The 21,745-nt window shown below is 40.3% G+C and overlaps 1 protein-coding gene across 1 annotated transcript in view; it reads right to left on the bottom strand.

Annotated features, from left to right (window-relative positions):
• Positions 1-21,745, bottom strand: part of LOC137261882 (gamma-aminobutyric acid type B receptor subunit 2-like) — a 156,393-nt gene that overhangs the window by 92,637 nt on the left and 42,011 nt on the right. Inside the window, exon 3 of the mRNA XM_067799689.1 lies at positions 8,532-9,209. Coding sequence (XP_067655790.1) covers positions 8,532-8,765 — 234 coding nt within the window. The 5' untranslated portion in view covers positions 8,766-9,209. The remainder of the gene's footprint in view (positions 1-8,531; positions 9,210-21,745) is intronic.

The raw sequence follows: 21,745 nt of genomic DNA, 5'->3' as shown, positions 1-21,745 counted from the left end.
CTTCAAAGTATACCAGAACTAAATGTCGATCTATATATACCCACATCGAATATAAGGAACCTCATTGAGAATGAACAGATATAAATATAGTCCTCCAGTCACCCTTATACTTTCTAATGGCCTCCAACACTTTGTTGCGAGTCTAGGAATCTATTTTTGAAAGTGACAAGCAAAGGTTCACCACAAATTTTTCATGTAGATGCTCTTCCGTCAAAACCTTAGATATCAACATTTCCTGCAAACACAGTAAATGTATATTTAGAAAACATACTTAGAAATCTTTGAGTCTATTCTTGAATGTTCTTGTACAAGACTTTCTATGGTCCTTAAAGTACAGAGCCTGATGGGAGCTGAGTTACATCCTAACCAGAGAGGCCTAACACCTCTGACACAAACACAACCCCAAGAAGAAGAACCCTAGCATCACTGGCCGCATCTCGAATCAAATGAGACTATGTTATCCTTTCAAATCGATTTAAAAGGCCATGAAGCCTGCTGGGAACATTACCATCACTCCGACTCTAAAAGCCATCCGTTTAAATAGGATAATTGAGTAAAAATTGTCAGCCAGAGTTAAATGTACTTAGCTTTGATCCGGTACATGTGATGTCTGTTTTTGCCAGTTCTTTACTATGTCGCTTTCTCAAACGAGTTTGTAATTGTTCCATTAATTGCGTAATAACGTGTTGAGACAAATTAATCTGCTTGCTTTCTGGCTTGCAAACATGGGAAGGCGTCTGCAAGTTATCATGATTCTCTACTATGCTCGGCTTTTCATTTTTCATGTCTTTAAGTTGTACAGAGTAAATATATAACATCCAGTCTAAGATATCAATCGTTCTTTGCGGAATATCTAAAGCATAATAATACGTTTGGAATGGAGGATTTCTCATGTATCTTATCAAAACTAATATTTCTATTTTCGACGTGTAGTCATTTGTAGCAGTAAACATGAAAGGGAGTAGAATTTAGATTGAATACTTCAAATCGGTGATGGGTTTTCGTTGAAGTAGAAAGAGGACATTACCCTCATGCGACCCTCCTGCTTAAGATACACACACATTACTCTTTTACCTCTCGGCAACATCTCCCATATCACAGTTTACATTACGGTGAGTGTGAGGTTTAGATGGTCCAAAACCACTGCCAACAGATACAGATATCGCTGCCATTCTTCTTAAAGGTACCTTGTCCAAGCTATTTTGTTTCAGTTCCTTTAAAAAAGGGTTGCCTTGTGTTTTAGGTCTAGATAAAGGACACTATAGCAATCCTGCGTCACACATTGACAATGTCTCTTTTTTCACAAAATGGATCGAATGCATCAACTTAACGAAGGAAGGGGACAGGCAAACGGCCAACTATAGGGAGGCTATGGGGCACAGTTAATTTTGTACTGTTTGACAGATCAATATTGTGGTTTTACCTCCCTGATGTAGTTGTGCCTAGGGGGTGGTTGGGTATCCTAGCAGTTAAAGTGTTTGCTCGTCACGCCGACGGCCCGGGTTCGATTTCCCACATCTGAACAATGCGTTAAGTCCATTTCTGGTGTCTCCCGAAGTGACATTGCTGGAATATTGCTGAAAGCGGTGACAACCCAAATGACCCACTCTCTAGTTGTGCCCTCGATAGTGGGTACGTGTTTACCGTGGACTGATGGGCATAGGTATCGCCCATCTAATGACCGCTGCATTCATTATCATACAATCAGCTCTGCAGCGAATGTACATTAGATTTGTCCATTTCCACAGAGCTGACATCAGATCGGCAGAACAATGGACTTCACCCATTGTATGTATGTGGTGAGTGCCGGGGTAGTGGACGTGGTAAACATATCAAATGACTGCAGATAATACAATTAAGCGCCTCATTGAAGTAATGCACCACTGAAAAAGACAACGGAGGTCCACTGATTCGGGAACAAATGGACAATGTCCATTACCTTCTGGAACCGAAATCGTCCACTATAAAATGCATACATTACACCTAAGCTGAACACATTTCACACAAGTTGGATTGTCTAATGATCCTAGAGTGACAGTGCAAAAGCACAGTACCTCATTAATTTCTACAGATGATAATGAAATCTCACCGCCGGACAATGGTCAATGGCGAGCTGCAGTGGACATCGCACAAGAAGCTCTTGGTCATCTCGAGGATCAACTGGGCACCAAGGGATTGCTCACTAATGGAAACTGTCGTTCAACGGCCCACACTTAGTCATTGATTGAATGAAAATCCTGTAGAATATATGCCTTCTACCCTGTTGGGAGTTACTGCAGACACTTGGCAGTTGACAGAACTGTTTAGAATGTAATTGTGGAAATGAACCACTTACAGAGTGTATACTGTTCAAAATCTATCAGACAGCTTTTGACACAAAGAAGTGTTCTACAAGCTTGACGTATCGTATTGTGTGGTACAGTGTTGTGGTAGAGTTCTACAAAGTATTTATTTTTTGTGTGTGTTACAGTTTAAAATCCTTTTTGCTTGGTGTCAGTGTCTGTTGAAGATTTTGTCTACCATGTTGCTAGTGTCACAGTGTCAGAAGTAGATTGCGTCTAGAGTGTTGTTAGTGTCACAGTGTCGGGAGTAGATTCTGTCTACAGTGTTGTTAGTGTCACAGTGTCGGGAGTAGATTGCGTCTGGAGTATTGTTACTGTCACAGTGTCAAGAGTAGATTGCGTCTAGAGTATTGTTAGTGTCACAGTGTGAGGAGTAGATTGCGTCTAGAGTATTGTTAGTGTCACAGTGTGAGGAGTAGATTGTGTCTACTGTATTGGTAGTGTCACAGTGTCAGGAGTAGATTGCGTCTAAATTATTGGTCTGTGTCACAGTGTGAGGAGTAGATTGCGTCTAGAGTATTGTTAGTATCACAGTGTCAGGAGTAGATTGTGTCTAGAGTATTGTTAGTGTCACAGTATCAGGAGTAGATTGCATATAGAGTACTGTTAGTGTCACAGTGTCGGGAGTAGATTGCGTCTAGAGTATTGTTAGTGTCACAGTGTCAAGAGTAGATTGTGTCTAGAGTATTGTTAGTGTTACAGTGTCAGGAGTAGATTGTGTCTTGAGTATTGTTAGTGTCACAGTGTCGGGAATAGATTGTGTCTAGAGTATTGTTAGTATCACAGTGTCGGGAGTAGATTGTGTCTAGAGTATTGTTAGTGTCACAGTATCAGGAGTAGATTGCATCTAGAGTACTGTTAGTGTCACAGTGTCGGGAGTAGATTGCGTCTAGAGTATTGTTAGTGTCACAGTGTCAAGAGTAGATTGTGTCTAGAGTATTGTTAGTGTTACAGTGTCAGGAGTAGATTGTATCAAGAGTATTGTTAGTGTCACAGTGTCGGGAGTAGATTGCGTCTAGAGTATTGTCAGTGTCACAGTGTCAAGAGTAGATTGCGTCTAGAGTATTGGTCAGTGTCACAGTGTCAAGAGTAGATTGCGTCTAGAGTATTGTCAGTGTCACAGTATCAGGAGTAGATTGCATATAGAGTACTGTTAGTGTCACAGTGTCAAGAGTAGATTGTGTCTAGAGTATTGTTAGTGTTACAGTGTCAGGAGTAGATTGTATCAAGAGTATTGTTAGTGTCACAGTGTCGGGAGTAGATTGCGTCTAGAGTATTGTCAGTGTCACAGTGTCAAGAGTAGATTGCGTCTAGAGTATTGGTCAGTGTCACAGTGTCAAGAGTAGATTGCGTCTAGAGTATTGTTAGTGTCACAGTGTCAAGAGTAGATTGCGTCTAGAGTATTGTTAGTGTCACAGTGTCAAGAGTAGATTGTGTCTTGAGTATTGTTAGTGTCACAGTGTCGGGAATAGATTGTGTCTAGAGTATTGTTAGTGTCACAGTGTCAAGAGTAGATTGTGTCTAGAGTATTGTTAGTGTTACAGTGTCAGGAGTAGATTGTGTCTTGAGTATTGTTAGTGTTACAGTGTCGGGAATAGATTGTGTCTAGAGTATTGTTAGTATCACAGTGTCAGGAGTAGATTGTGTCTAGAGTATTGTTAGTGTCACAGTATCAGGAGTAGATTGCATCTAGAGTACTGTTAGTGTCACAGTGTCGGGAGTAGATTGCGTCTAGAGTATTGTTAGTGTCACAGTGTCAAGAGTAGATTGTGTCTAGAGTATTGTTAGTGTTACAGTGTCAGGAGTAGATTGTATCAAGAGTATTGTTAGTGTCACAGTGTCGGGAGTAGATTGCGTCTAGAGTATTGTCAGTGTCACAGTGTCAAGAGTAGATTGCGTCTAGAGTATTGGTCAGTGTCACAGTGTCAAGAGTAGATTGCGTCTAGAGTATTGTTAGTGTCACAGTGTCAAGAGTAGATTGCGTCTAGAGTATTGTTAGTGTCACAGTGTCAAGAGTAGATTGTGTCTTGAGTATTGTTAGTGTCACAGTGTCGGGAATAGATTGTGTCTAGAGTATTGTTAGTGTCACAGTGTCGGGAGTAGATTGTGTCTAGAGTAGTGTTAGTGTCACAGTGTCGGGAGTAGATTGCGTCTACTGTATTGTCAGTGTCACAGTGTCAGTAGTAGAATAGATTCCGTCTACCATATTGTGTCACAGTGTCTGTTGTACATTTCCTCTTCCAGTTGTAATAGCCTGCAGTAGAAGCTGTTTATCAGAAAGCTCTACATGTCGTGATGACTGCAGTCGTTAGTCCGACATATGTCTCCCGTGTCTAATAAACCAGTAAGTTATTGCAAAATATGCATCCTCAGCAAAGTGTAGATTGGAAAGTTTAAAAACTATTTCCTTACAGAAACTTATCACAGATAATTTCTCATTCATATCCCCAAATATAAAGAAACATGGCCGAGTCATTATGAATGTTATAACCAACTGAACCATCGAGTGTTCCCAGTAACTATGACAACCTTGTACTTCTTCGCCTTAAAACAGTTTCACGTGACTGAAACGAATCCAGACAGGTTCCTAATTACAGCCTACGAGACCAACACGATCAATGGGAAGACATTGTGATTTATTCGCATCAACGCAATGTGAAGAAAAATTATAGGTGCCTCGTGTTTCGCTGAGTAAACATTCTCAAGGTAAGTGAAGTATATAATATAGCTGGACCTATTTGCAGACACGCAATCGATATGGAAAACCCCTACCTTGAGGAAACGGTAGTTTCATATGTCGATAGCTGAGTATACATGAAACCGTTTTTTCTCCTCTAATTAATTGTTTCATATGGTGCCCACATCATCTATGCTCGATCAATGTCAGTTGACAAATATGTCCTTCGTTACATGTCTGTGGATTCCTCAATGACATTGTCTTATCGATTAATATTGTTGTTCTTTTGGGTTTTTTCTCATGGATATATACTCGTGATTTGTGTGGACATCTTCTCGAGCGTGCTGGAAACCGACTTATACAATTATGTATATCTGTATCTCATTTCAGTCGCTAATTGCACTACTTTCAATACAAGGATCAATCACTTTGGGCTGCGCACAGGAGAGTAATTTAACCCTAGAGTGTACTAAAATGGTTTATGAAACGCTATTCGAGTGAAATGTGAACCACCTAAACAAACGGTACATGGGTGAAAGAGCAGTCAATGACAATACATCGCAATAAGATGAGTTTCATGATATAAAATTGCCCTTTAACCTGTTCAAGCCATTAAGAGCAGTTATGTACTTGGTGGTAAACGCTGCTCTCGGCAATATTCCAGTGAGAAAATAATCGAATCTGGAACGCACAGTCCAGTGATTGATATCATGAGCATTGGCCTACAGAAGTGGGTTACAATGACATGAATCAACCAGAAAGACTGACCACCCAATCACGTTTGACGCCTCTTACGAAAAGAATGGGTTAGTAAACTCCAAGTCGTGTTTTGGTAAAATCATGTGATAGTTGTGCTGGCTTTTCTGTGCCCATGTAGAGAATCGAACCTGGGCTTAGGCGTGACAAGCGGACGCATAAATCACTGAGCCACTTCGTCATATCTTGATGCAAAGAAATCGTGATTGTGATATTTTAAGTTGAGGACATAAAACTATTATAATCGTTTTTTCGATAAATAGATTACCTTTGTGAAAAGTTATGAATATGTTTCTGCATCAAGCAATTTAAACTGAGAGACTTTCGTGAAATCATTTATATATACGATTGTCGGATGTAACAAATAATAAATGGTGAGTTTCATAACAGCAAGTCATTCCTAAGCAATATCCAACTGCATCGCAACTGCAACGACACCAATTATGGGAAACACCCCGTAAAGGATACGAATGAACGCTTGACATTATATACAAGCAACGGCCCATAATATAGTATGTCGCTGACATTTAGCGTATTTTCAGTTGTGCATAACACATGACTTTTACAAAATGCTATGTTGGTATCATTTCGTAAGGAAAACAAGTAGAACCTTCACTCCTACGGCAACTGTGAGACAACATATGCCTGGGGATCTCTCAGTCCTCAACAGGTGCTAGTCTTGTACAGAGCCACCGTCCTCTGGTCATCGAACCCCGTCACCTGAGGCCACAGAAAATGTTGTTGATGTGTCCAGTGTAATGTAACCTTTTCATAAGTAGTATATGGTCTACTTTTTTCAGCAATAAATATCTGAAGACGTCTTGCCCAGTTCCCTGCTGCTGAAGGAGACTGTAGTTGCCCCCTAATGGCAGATGACAGGAGACGAGTGGTGGCCGATACGCTTCCAGTTGCATCCGGGCACGCTTCCAGCATTAAAGAGTCCTCATTAAGGCACATCAACGCAACTCTTTTAAAATCACTACAGCACTTCGCCTATGGATTTAAGCCACATATACATGGAGCGGGTTATTATTTATCTACGTCCGTTCGAAAATAGATATGTCCCCAGTGTATGGTTGGAACTGGTTCGATAGATCTGAAAAAAGATACTTTTCCTCTCTATGTATCATCGCTGTGACTGCCTACAGCTTTGACATCACGCAACGTGATACCCGACGGCAGATGTAGTCTCCGGCAGCCGCCATTCTGACACTTCCTACTTACCATACCTTAGAATTAGTTTCATTTCGAGAGGATCATATAAATTTCACAATTTGTTTCCAGATCCTTTCTCCTTGACTTGCCGTGTATCCAATTTAATCTAACATTACTTAGTAAGGAGGTAATACCAGGGCATACCTGCAGAGGACTTATTCCAACTAACCTTTAATCTGGAACAAGAACTGTGAGATTCGTTGAAAATACCCAAAGCCTTTCTACAGAATGAAAATATAGAGTGCGTTTCAGGTCGTTGTCAGTCACATTATTGTTTACAAATGTCAGATTCCGCTTCAAGTGTCATTGTGAAATGTGATGTCACCCTTGACACTGGTTACCTTTTGATGCTATCATGCTACCGGTCAACGATGTTTTGCTACATTTGCAGAAATACTGAGCTGTTCATTAACGATGAATATCGAATGTGGTTTTAAGGGATACACACTTTGTGGAACAGTCAATGTGTAGGCTGAATGTAAAAGAAACGTTTCTTTGACCATCTGGCAATGTGGTAGTAAATCCCGTAGTACACACAATCGTAAATCCCATAGTAAACCACCTAAAAGATCCACTTTAAAACCATGTGACAAATCCCACGGTAAACCATGTGACAATCTGACAAACCTCATAGTAAACACCTTGGTTACATCCTACAGAAAACCATAAAAAATCATACTTTAAACCATATAACAAATCCTGCAGTAAATCATCTGACAAATCACACGGTAAACGATCTGACAATCGCACAAATCCCACCGTAAGCACTTTGGTAAATACCACTTTAAACCATTTGACAAATCCCACTTTAATCCAACTGACATCCCAGAGGGATATACCGTTTCTGGAATAGTCAATGTGTAGGTTGAATATAACATAACGTATCTTTGCCACTTTACACCACCTGGCTAATCCTACATTAAACCATCTGGCAAATCTAACAGTAGACCAACTAACAAATGCCACAATAAACCATCTGATAAATCCCACAGTAAAATCCCACTGTGAATCTTTTGACAAATGCATCTGTAAATCATGTGGGAAATTCTACAATAAACCATCTGATAAATCCCACAGTAAAATCCCACAGTGAATCTTTCGATAGATCCAGTAGTAACTCATCTCGCAAATCCCATAGTAAACCATCTGACGAATCTCTCTGTAAATCATATGATAATCCAACAGTAAACCATTTGATAAATCCTCTTATACCAACCGACATCCCCCAAAGTACACAGTACGACAAATCCTTTAACTCATCCTGCTGATGTTTTATATAGCTTAGATACACAATATACCTTGCATTAACATCGGTCTCCTTGATCATATCGGTCTCTAAGAATATTTTCCATGCAACATGTCATCAATACCACTTGAATGAACTTATTTAGTTTTACTGTACTTTATATTTACTGCATTTTAGATTATCTCATAACATATAACGCATGCCTTATTTTATTCCTTCAGATCACATCATATCGTGTCATTTCATTTCGAAAACAATGTTCAAATATCGAACAGAATCAGTTGATAGCCCTTACCTTTGTGTCATTCCAAGTCATCTTGAGGTTATAGCGGCTGAGTATTCCGGTATGATTGTTTATATGCTGCAATGCTAGTTCCACCGCGGGTCTGACACCCCGTCCAATAGCTCCCTCGGGGATGTTCTCGTCCGTAGGGAACAACCCCGCTATGTATACATCCTGTTTTGTCTCTGTGTTGCAAGTCACCCCACAAACAATGCACAGTAGCACGACCAGAGCAACCATACTCATTCCTGTCCTGAAGCAGTCAACAGTCCAGCTACGATCAAGAGAAAGTTGTTTTGTTTACAAGTCATGGTCCCTTTGTGATATTGCCCTTTGATGAAAAACGTGTATCTGTGAGCATCTCCCAACTTGCTTCCAATGCTACGGATAGCATTGCCCTGCTTGTTCTGTCTGAGCCTCTTGGGAACTGTCCAACACAAGACCGCATGATAGCACTGTTCGCAGATCAGGAGATCTGAGAATTTTTTTTTATTGGAGAGCGAAGTTTTCAAATCGCATGTTGACACTCCTGATGTTTTAATCCTTCCCGCGCTTCAGCCGATTGTCGTCTGCTAGTTAGGTACAGCAGAAGCCGTTTGCTCTCTGGCTCGCTCTCACCGCCTCACAGCCGCGTGCAGCGCTCGAGCCGTCAACGAGTGCCACCTTTCACTAGCGCCCTCTCCCGGTCATCTGCCAAAGCAAAGTAGAGATGTAAATGAGTTTTAACACAGTCTGTTGAGCAAGTGAATGGTAATATAGAGCAAGTGGTTAGCCTATTCTGAAGTCGGTGTCCATATGGAACTGCCCAATTCAATTTAACCTTGCACTACACTCATCGTTTATATATCATTTCACGACCTATGGTTGTCTCTAAAATGGCGTAGATTAGCAATTTTGTCAACAATGGTCTTCTAATGGATATGATAGTGCTCCTCCTCTCCCCTGCCTCATCTGACTCAATGACACGCTACCCCAAGCATCAATGACCAGTTCCACTTTGTTCCTTACATCCATACATGCTTAACTTTCCCACAAACACAAGTAGCAGACGGAACAAAGCCAGGGTACCGATTCCGCTATGTCGCTATTTGCGCCGATAGATTTCTGATTATAAGGACTTCATGAACATTCGTCCCTTCAGCTGAAGATGTGCTCCATCGATTCATTAATATACCAGGCTAACTAAAAGCGCAATAAACGTACTTCCCACTCCAATTTGTAATATAATTGCTAATAAATGCATTTGTGGTGCTAATCGGTGATCACAAACTCAAAATTCATTTTTTGTAACCGCTATTTGCCAGACCGGTCACAGACTCCATACATGTCATATATCGTGGGTTGAAATGAGAAAAGTTGAAATGATGAAGGAGTAAGCATTAACTCCGAAACGTTGTGTTCTCTCATAAAGAAGTTGATATCCATAAAAATCTTCATTCTTATGTATTTTCACTTCTAAATGACATTCAAAGACCTGAGAAATTATCATGTGAAGATTCAGCATCAAAGCTGGTTTCTCCATTTTTATGAAAATAAAAGATGCAATTATAGAAACGTCATGTAGTAACAGTCAATTTGTTGATTGGTATAGCAGCATGACCAGCAACTGTTTCATTGACCACGTGGTACCAAGCAGCCTGGGCTGGTCAGAAGTATCAGCGAAAACGCACCTGTTTCCCTCTGTTAAGCGTGAGCTTGCCATTGATTGTGTTCAACTATGGCGACACTAACCACTTATTAGGGACCATCTTTCATCGAACACTTGTTCTCATCGTAACATGTTTGCTGCACGGGAATATCAATAATCCTCCTATGCCTCCTGTAACCAGTTTTAGTGATCTGAACGTATGTTACTCTGCGTGTACTGCACAAACGATTTAGTTAATTGTTTCACTAGGCAGATAGAATGTGGGTGATTTGGTACCTTTACATTAAACCAGTAGCCCCACTGGCTCAGTCACCTGACTCGAAACCGGGTCTTCAGCTACCACTGCCCCTTGTTTATCTGCCACGACTGGAAAGGTTGCGATAAAACTGACCCGATAGCGCTTTGAATTTCAAGGCAAATGTAATGCAAAAAGCCTAACCATTTCAGAAATAAAGACATAAATATGTGACGTTTGAGTAAAAAAATGAGAAGCAATTGAGGAAGCTATATAGCTGTGTGTACCGCTACGCAGGTGTACAATCTGCAGGGGTACAAGGGTGTAATATGACTGAAAAATGCAAGCTAAGTTGCATTTCAAGACATATATGAAAATACCCTGTCTATACTCTTCAAAAAAGTAGGGGAACCTGAACTTTGATGTCTGGTAGGAAGAAAATCCATTCAGGAACGTTACAATGACATTCATCTTGTGTATTCAGCATCATTTCATGTTATCACCACACGCAAAAACAATGTATGGGAAGAACGTACACAACGTGGGAACATCCTACACGTGCATTGGGTGTCATTATGAACTGACATTTTTTTCAGGTTAGATCGATAAATCATTGTAGTCCATTTTTTCCGATAATTTTCTTGCATCTGAGCATGTCAGGATTTTCAGGGTCAAATCACACACCTCTGACTGAAAAGTTCAAAATTTCAAAATGTTCATACTCCAGTCACCTAAAAAGGGGGATAACTGAAAGAACAGCTTCGCTTTGAATAAAATCCATGTGGTGATGCATTCACAAAACATGCGTTATTCTTGTATCGACATTGATTCAATCCCATATATCTCCCAATTCCGACAATCGTACAATGCAAGTATAGTTCCCCTACTTTTTATGAAGAGTATATTTAGAAATATGTGAATCGATGTGATATTTAAATAAACATAATTTGTGCGTAACACACATATGCGAATAAGAAAGAAGTTTACGTTGTTTGACTCTCCCCGTGTTTGACAGCACCGCCTTCCGCTTAATAGGGGCATTAACTGGTATACTTCACACATATTTGAAGAGTTTCACCGACTGCGACCGTGAGAGTTTTTGCCAGAGGAGAGAAAGTGTTACGTAATATCCTGGTGATTATCAGGGGACAATATCATTAAGATGGTGAATCTGCGTGTAGCACGACATTGCCACAGATCTCCTGTTAATGGAATCACGCAAATACCTTAATGTGTTGTGGGGGCTTATAACAGTACATTCTAAAAGAGGATAGGTGGTGCACCGTTGTTACGTTCCGGTACTAAGGAAGAGCATTCAAAACGTAAATGCTTACACTCAGCGCCAGCAGCAAATATGAGCTCAGTGTCAGTTTCGTTCCTTCCTATTATTTGTGCATAAAATATGAATAATATTGTAAACTTAATACATAACAGACTTCGATGTCCCTCTCGATTTCAATGAAACTTGTGATTCTCTCATATTCTTTTGCCAACAATATTGCGGTATAAAATATGTATACAAACGTTGGATATAACAAACTTAGACTCCTCTCCTCTAGTGTACTGGAATACATGTATATGTTTATGTGCTTATGTCTCATATTCCTTAACCAACGATAATCCCGCATAAAATATGCACAATGCTACAGTTATACGTACAGCATAACAAATGGGGGACAGGTCACTTGTTCAGTGGAACTCATAACACAATATAATTAAATCATTTCATGTATACAGTATAACGTACTTAGCATTACATATAGATGGCACACATAACATACCAATGAATCAGTTATATTATGAAACACGTAAGGGCTTATCGCTTTGAACAGACTGACCTCACCGTGACAGTATTACCTTACACATGCATACATTTACTGTAAATGCAATATGTCATGTCCTTGGAAAATCCATCAGCGCTACTATGTAAAGGGTCATTGTATTAAACAGTCGACTTAACAATGGTTCAACGAGGGAAAATCCCCATCGAGGAAGAATTATATACAGATCTCGCAACATGAAATCGATAATTTGTTTACCTACTTACACGCGTTTCACTCATTTGATATAGATCTGTAACATGCTTGACATAAAACGTTGTGGGTTCATCTTTGATTAAGCGGTACTCTCTCCCGTCCTTGTTTCTACGGAGGTGACGTTTGCTTTAGGTATACCATCCTGTTCCGATAGGGACACAATCGGCACACTGTTAACGCCATGATACTTTATGTTGTCAGTAACAATAGGTTTACAAGTGTTGGTTTCAGAATATATTGATTGTACTCATTTGTTTTGCGTTTGCTGCATCGAGGTCAGTCACATAACCCATTTACAGTGAAATCCCGTTAATCAGGAATGTTGCTAGGGACTTAAGCGACTAACTGGTCATGGAGTCATAACACAAAATAAACTTCTAAGGAAATGGTGTCATCCATTTAGCTTTACATGTAAACACTGTGAGACAAGGGTTACCGACCATAAAACGAAGTTTCCGCACTTCCAAGGTTGAAGTGTAACAATACATTCCACGAATGTTGAATCTATTTAATCTTAGCAACGTAACCATATACTATTTGTGTACCAACAAGACACTTACTGAATTCTGATAGCTCCAATAAAGTTTCATACTACACAAGTTTAAAGGAATATTGTTCTTTTATCGTCTAGAATTGTTCGATCAGTCCGTATAAAAAACATATTTTCCACTCCTGAAATCACGACGAACTTGTTTTCAGTCATCAGATGTACGGTATTCTTCAATATTGGTTATACGTAATGGGAATGTGTCTCTCTGAGCTGGTGAATAAGCTCTTTAATCGTCATTCCCTACAAGCCGTAATGTAGACATTTCTATTTTAACTAAACTATACCCCAGCTGTAAATGGTTTTGTGCAAAGTTGCTCCTGATGGAAATCCGGCTAACGACAGGCCCGGTCCCTTCAAGATGCTAATTCACAGCAAATCGCGGACTCTTAACAGAATCGCGTGTACGAGAGATGCCTGAGGCAAGCGTTTGGCGAAACGCGCTGTGGATGTTCTGCTGTTTCATCGCTCACTGCTATAGTCAGCGATCGCTGTGTGTAGCCCTGCTGTCGGGGCACTGGTGCCGTTGCCGCAGCCGTTGTTCTGTGGTCTGCAAGCTGTCAACGTCGGTGCGAGATGTATGTGTGGACAACCTCAACAACCACAGATGTGGAGACGTTCCTCAAAAGAAAGTCTTCTAGGAAGGCGCTGAGGTGTGTTCTGTCAGCGGTCTGGTGTGGTTTCGCGTAAATAGCATCATCAATGCGTGGTATCCATAAGTGTTTGGCATTCATCAATGGGCGCTATCCATCAATATGTGGTATTCATCACCAGAGTGTGGTATTCATCAGTTTGAACTATTCATCACTGTGGGGCGTCGAAAGCATCAGGACATCTAGCCACCACATGTAGTTGTCCATCAATGTGGTGTTACTCACATGCGCGGTCACAGTACTGCCTTCCACCCTCAACAAACACGTTGACCTGTGGCTACTGCCATATACTGATCATGACAGTGGAGTCTTTTACCATCACCATTAATTTGGTACCTTTGACCCACCCCATCAATATGGTGCTTTCACGATCACAAATATTCTGTGTCTTCAACCCACCCATCAATAGTGTGCCTTTTATTATCACATCTACCTCATATTGACCAACCCTATCATTATTGTGTCTTTCACTATAACATATATACTGTGCCTTTGACCCACCCACTATTATTTGTTATCACAAATATACTGTGTCTTCGAACCACCCCCCGACCCGTGAAGGTCCCGGGGTAGAAGAGGCCTTCAGCAACCCATGCTTGCCATAAAAGGCGACTCAGCTTGTCGTAAGAGGCGACTAACGGGATCGGGTGGTCAGACTCGCTGACTTGGTTGACACGTGTCATCGGTTCCCAATTGCGCAGATCGATGCTCATGTTGTTGATCACTGGATTGTCTGGTCCAGACTCGATTATTTACGGACCGCCGCCATGTAGCTGTAATATTGCTGAGTGCGGCGTAAAGCTAAACTCACTCACTCACTCACTCGAACCACCCCATCATTATTGTGTCTTTCACTATAACATATCTACTGTGTCTTTGACCCACCCCACTATTATTGTGTCTATTATTATCACACATATGCCGTTAACCTCACTGTCAATATGTTGTGTTCCACTCCCACCATCAGTTTCTTGTCTTCAAGTCACCACCAATACTGTGCCATTAATACCATCATAAAGTGTCTTTCACCCTCACAGTCAACGTCGCGTCTTGCACCATCACCATCAATACGACGTTTTCCACCATCAACAGTCAACGTTCAAGCAGGCCCAACAGATCACTCATACCAACCTTAAGTGATCACCTTCATGACCACACTGCCCCTTGCAGGGAATCCGGAGTGCATGCAGGCCTATCAGAACAGCATACATTCCCCTGAATTAAGGTCTTAAATCACATGCGTTCCTAAATGAACATTAACTGGGCATCCTGAACATCTGCAGACCTACCTGAAAATCTGCTGGCCCACATTAACTCATAAGAGCCTCGTGGACATCTGCTGGCCTGCATTAATTCATAAAGGTCTACGTGAACACGTGCAAGCCTACCTGAACACCTGCTAGCCTGCTTTAACTCATACTATGCCTCCTCATCACATACATTTCAACTTGAACATCAGTTAGGTATCGTGTTCACATGCATTCCTACCTTAACACCAACTGGCCGACCGGAACATCTGTTGGCTTACTTTAACTCCTACTATTGCCCCCTGGGTACATGGATACCTATCTGAACATGAACTGCCCCACTTCAGCTCACACAGGGCCTCTTGAACACAAGCATTCCCACCTGAACATCTCCTGGCCTACCTGAACATCATCTGACCTACTTGAACATCTTCTGGCCTACCTGAACACCAACTAGCCTACTTGTACTCGCGAATGGTCTCCACTGCCACCTCTGACATGTGGCCTCAACTGCCCGTACATTTACAAGATGTGATCGCTGTCTGCCACCACGGTACACCGGAGGTCGATATGCCACTGCTGTTCCTGCCAATATCAATATCTAACACTTTCTCTCTGCTCTGTTCCAAGCAGTCGGCAGCAGAGGAGGAATTAATTTAACCAGAACTGCTTCACTCTCTCGGGATGATGGCAGAGCTTTAATAACCGAAATAGGCCGACCATCAGCCGATATTACACTTTGTTTGAGATCTCGAACACGGGAGTATTGCGCCTTCCTGGTTTTCCTCAACTTTGATTAAAGTTCAATATACTGATATCAGTTAATTTTGCATGTTATTCCATGTTCTACTCAGGTTAAATGGTGAGTATATAAAGCGCTTGCTCGACGAGCATGTATTCTGCGCTTTAAATAGCTGCCTCGTGGTCCGTCGATCGTGATTGAGAACACATGATGAGGACGATGGACTGCCTACGTCAAAGATGAACACACACGAAGAGCATACAACTGGAATCGATTCCATGAAAACGTAGATGAACAGATTTTAGGCTTTCTGTCCATACACCTGACCATGTTTGCGTGATAAGCACAGAGAATATCTGCATGTATCTTAAATTCTTTACTTTATTTTGGGACATGTTGGCAAGCCCAAACAGTCTGTGTTTGACAAAGCACGGTGTGAGATAACTTGAACCTCTTGAAAGCATTATGACGCAAAGACTTTAATATGAATTGAATCACTTCTTTTCCGATACAAACGTTCGACCTAAGTAGGTTTATCAGTTCTGTCAGGCGGAGTGCACTTCACTTTATAAATAAAGTCACTTTTGATATGGGTTTTAGTTGTATCCCGTCGGGGTTGTTATTGTCGAGTTCCTCGTTTGGATCAAATGACTCCATATCACATCGTTGTATTCCATCATATCAGTTTACACGAATGAAAAGCATCCATGGGAATAATAACTTTAAATAAGAATCCTTTATTGCTTTGATTTGATGCCTTAGCATTTAGTAGAGAAAAGGTTTAAATCTGATGAATAAAATGAAAGACAGATTGAAGATTAAAAACTCTTTTGCTTCACAGTTCCTTGAAAGAAATGTTACAACGCCATTTCCCAAGACGGGATTATTAAAGTGAGGAGTGTAAAAAGCTATCCCTGAGGTTAAACAGAAATGAATTCAAGATGAAAGAACAGACCATTCACTCAAGATCAGGTGCTTTGGATCCCCGTGCCATAACAACTTCGGTGAGTAGAGAATAGGTGTTATTAGACGCATTCATTAAGGCATGTGGGTGTAATCAATGCATTTGTCTCATTCCTTTAATATAGCTATATGTAATGTAGATGTAAACATGTGATGAAACATTGTCTTTAAAACTAAGTGGTACATATAGGCTTAAACAGTAATCCACAAGAGTGACTGAGTTTAGTTTTACGCCGCTCTCGGCAATTTTTAAGCTATATGGCGCCGATCTGAAAATAATCTAGTTTAGACCTGACAATCCAGTGATACATAGCGTGAGCATCGATTTGAACAGTTAGGAACCGATGACATGTGTCAACCAAGTCAGCAAGCCTGACCTCCCGTTAGTCGTCTCTTACAACAGGCATGGGTTGCTTAAGATCAGTATTCTAACTCGGATCTTCACGGGTCATATTTTGTTTAACAATGTCTACTTTATGATGATCGCTAAATTGGCCAGCAAAGGAGAAATGGTTCTCAAAGTCTTCTCACGCCATCACGGCAGGTGATCTCGAATCAAATGAGATGAATCTGATAGGTTTTACATAACAAAAATATAATGTCATGAATGGGACACACGCACACTCATGAAAAGCTCTCCGGACGACCAGGAGATCTTATCAAGTTCAAGAAATGCAACTCTGTATAACAGTTTTAACACACACACACGATTATACAGACTGTACCTTATTGTAGATTCGAACTACGTTTCCTAAGGTTTGTTCACATGAACATTTGAACAGTGCGTGTTTGTGACAGCACCGCGGGGCAGAATGCACACATTGTTTCGAGAAAACATAGTGTCCTCATTTATTATCGTTCGTAAATCACCCTCATGATACAACTTAATACTACAGAGCACATGTGTTATGATATGACCGTTGAAATGGGTTAAATGCTTTCTTTTTACATTTCAGTTTTGTCTTCCATTCACTCCAGGAACTGACGAACTCACACAATGGGATTATCATATACTGACAATAATATACAACCCCAGTATACACACTGGGATATCGAACGTGATACATGTGTCTATAATGCGATGGTTTCCTTGTCCCTGATAGTGTATCTATCAGTAACCCTTGCCATCTATAATGTAATTAATGGCAATGTCTACACATAACCCCTCACCCTTGAGGTCTCAAACCTGAGGTCTTGCTGGTTGCCGAATTGGCGTCCAGCACGTAGATAACATAGACGTTTCTTAAGTCAACAGTCAGAAGTTCGATCGTATTCACTGACAAATTAGATCCAGGAGAACACAGTGTTTCGACGGCTTAGTTACCGTGCAGTTACCACAGTCCATGACGTGCTGTTCCTGATATCGTGCAAGATGCACCAAGACATGCTGTGGAAGCGCTGGGAATCAAATCAAATAGGAATGCCAAACAGCAGTTGAAGTAGTAGTACTAACAGCATTAGTAGTAATAGTAATAGTCGTATTGCAGGAGCAGCAGCAGTATTATAGGTAGGGCTAGTAATATAATCATTGATAGAAATTGTAGAAGGGCTAGTTATAGCAGAAGTATTAATACAGCTTGTGGAATAGGGCTAGTTATAGTAGAACTATTAATACAGCTTGTGGAAGTAGGACTAGTTATAGTAGAACTATTAATACAGCTTGTGGAAGTAGGGCTAGTTATAGTAGAACTATTAATACAGCTTGTGGAAGTAGGACTAGTTATAGTAGAACTATTAATACAGCTTGTGTAAGTAGGGCTAGTTATAGTAGAACTATTAATGCAGCTTGTGGAAGTAGGACTAGTTATAGTAGAACTATTAATACAGCTTGTGGAAGTAGGGCTAGTTATAGTAGAACTATTAATACAGCTTGTGGAAGTAGGGCTAGTTATAGTAGAACTATTAATACAGCTTGTGGAAGTAGGGCTAGTTATAGTAGAACTATTAATACAGCTTGTGGAAGTAGGACTAGTTATAGTAGAACTATTAATACAGCTTGTGGAAGTAGGGCTAGTTATAGTAGAACTATTAATACAGCTTGTGGAAGTAGGGCTAGTTATAGTAGAACTATTAATACAACTTGTGGAAGTAGGGCTAGTTATAGTAGAACTATTAATACAACTTGTGGAAGTAGGACTAGTTATAGCTAGTCGAAGAAGTATATAGAAGTATGAATACAATTTGTGGAAGTTGGGCTAGGTAAAACGGAAGTATTAATTGTATAAAAGTATCATAAACTTGTGGATGTTCGTGTAGTGGTGGTAGTAGTTGTAGTTTCAGAAGCCGTAACACATGAAGGGAAGTAAATGAGATCATTAGGCGTTGTATTTGTAGCAACAATGTTGAAGCAGTTTTCGTATTTGTTCTGTTAGAGGGGATAGCTGGATCGGTATAGCAGAATTCTATCAATAGAGATAGACGTTGTAATCGCATTTGTAGTTGTTATGTAATAGTTCTTGATGTAGTTGGAACATTACTGTGATAGTAGTATGACTGGTAGTAGTAACAACAATAGTTATGGTAGAAGTTGTTGCAGTCGTAGTAATCATAACAAAAAAATGGTGGAAGTGATGATTATTTTGCCACACCATTGTACAACTTCCCCGACCTATCTCCAAGCTTCATGTAACAATCGAGGTCACCGCTGACGGTGTCGCACCTGCAAGTCTGAGGGTCGTCCCGGCTGCAGCTCAGCAAATATTTGAAGTACAGTGTGAAGAATGAGAGTAAATAGAGTTCCCTCTATAACGGGATTGATTCTTGCCTCCCAAGTGTCTGCTGTCACGAACGTCAGCCTCCCCATCTTCCACATACCCGTCCGTCAGCAGCCGCAGCCTACACCCCGGCCACCATGTCATAGGCTCGAGACCCAAGACATAAAAACGGATACGTGTTGATTGAACGAAATTGAAAGATATTCGCTAGTGACGGCCTTCTTAACTAGGTAATCGGAATGTCTACAAAAACAGCCTTTGGCTCTGAGTTTTTTCCATGCAGAGGCCTTTGAGTAGCTAGTACCGGGCAGATCTCGCATTAGAACGACATGCCCATTCGCACACAAGTAATTGCATTTCAGGTAAAGCATTTGTCCTGTGAGTAGAATTAGTACGATTTTCTCACAAAGGAATGGTATTCTGTCTATTGTAGCTGGGAGCGATAGATTCCTCTCTGAATAATTCATGATTCTATATAAAGAGGCGGTCTATATTTTCATTTTCAACGCCCTGAAAGCTTTGCATTGAACCCTGCGGTAAGATTGTATTGGTTAAGTACATCAAGTACATTAGAAGAGCATTCAGATATGAGTAATTGGTTGTATTTCCATTGTGAAACTTCTTTTTGTAAGTTAGAAGTAATTTTGAGATTGCCAGTCACTTATTTATTTAGAAACACGAAATAAGAGATGTTCCAAGCTGAAACAAATATACAAGATCCTTTATTCCAAGCCTCTTTAAACGTTGAGAAATCGGTTTATTTGTGTTATGAAATTCCAATGACATTTCGAGGCACTTCATCCCCTCTTCCCGGTTGTTCATCATCATTAATTACTGAATCACATTTCTCATGAGGACTGAGGAATAAAGGTGATGCATTTCCGATACTTTCACAAATTATTTTATTGGTTCTCAAAATGACTAGCCTGATTACTCTTGTGAAGCGATACTGATACATTGGTTTTTCCGACCACCGATCCTGGGTGGGTAATATAGAGAAATATCTGCTTACACTGGTCGAACACAGGAATGTAGACGTCATCACCAGTGTCAGGACGGTCTGTGTGTTCCATTATTTCTCGTTTAAAGACTGATTTCTTATTGAATCGAAATATAAATGAAAAAAATATATAAATAAGGCAAAACATAAAAGTTCTATTTTTCAGAAAAGAAACTAAACCGTCATGATGGATTTTTTTCAAAACTAATTTTTTTACGATGCAATTTATGTATCCCTACTACGTGATGTTAATCTAGCGATGACTAGTGGATTACGAAGTTCTTCCATGACTTAGCCGTGAAGATCTTGACTTGAACAACCCATAAATATCATAAGAGGCGGCTGACTTGGTTGACATGTGTCAGCGTATCCCAGTTGTGAAGAAAGATGTTCATGCTGTTGATTACTCGATTGTGTGGTCCAGACTCGATTAGCTAGAGGCCCCTGCCATATAGCTGGATTAATGCTAACTGCAGCGTGAAAGTAAACTCACTCACCAGTCCATGATTTGGTCAACCCAACGCACTGATCTTATGTTTAAAGGACTCAAACCGAAATCACTCACCCCAAAAGCAATGCTTCTAGAACTAATGACACAATATGTATTCCTGGATTCATGTGAAAGCTAGAAACGATATCTAAAATTCCCTGGCAAGTTTCTTTGATGTCTCGGCTCAGAGAGGGTGCCTGTGGAAATAATGAGATGCAATTTGGACCTCAAAGACACCGACGCAATCACATATCATGACAAAGAGCCTAAGTATCTAATAAATGACCATTAAGGATGTGTAGGTCTTTCTGGAACATTGTGCCTTACAACACACTTACACTCTATTACTGGTTCGGAACGCTTGATCAAATGGTTTGACACCCAGAAACTTCCACGGACTAAGTGAGTGAGTGAGTGAGAGGGTGGTTGATGGAGATACTGGTCATGGGACATTCAATGATACCAGAAAATCTGTACATTCATCAGTACAGATTAGACAGTATGAAATAGAAAGAATGGTTTCAATACTCTTTCGTTGCTGATACCTTTCTACTTGATTACTTGAACACGCACTTTGTGAGTGAATCAGACATGATTATTTTAAGACGTCACATGTTTTAGCAACTGGCCATCAAATCGTGGCAAAACGATCATTAATTCTAAGTCATTCTTGAAAACAATAAATCGTGTTGTTTCATTTATTTGCAATCTTGAATCTTGAATATTCGTAACATTGCTTCTATGAGTTCTACGTAATGTTAGTTAGTACAAAAGTGTCCTTCAAGAAGGTTATTACGTACGCCTACAAACGGTATCAGTTAAGGATTTTAATTCATGGCAGACATATATATTGTGAATGTTATGCATGGCATGAATATCCTAAAATAACTGACAAATATTAATTGATTAGAGTATACCTATTAAAATAATTTGAAATTTACATCAAAGAAA

This window comes from Haliotis asinina, chromosome 14, assembly GCF_037392515.1.
Source record: "Haliotis asinina isolate JCU_RB_2024 chromosome 14, JCU_Hal_asi_v2, whole genome shotgun sequence".
NCBI classification, from domain to species: Eukaryota; Metazoa; Mollusca; class Gastropoda; order Lepetellida; family Haliotidae; genus Haliotis; species Haliotis asinina.
The sequence above is the reverse complement of the archived record's forward strand: the minus strand, read 5'-3'. Positions and strand labels throughout refer to the sequence as shown.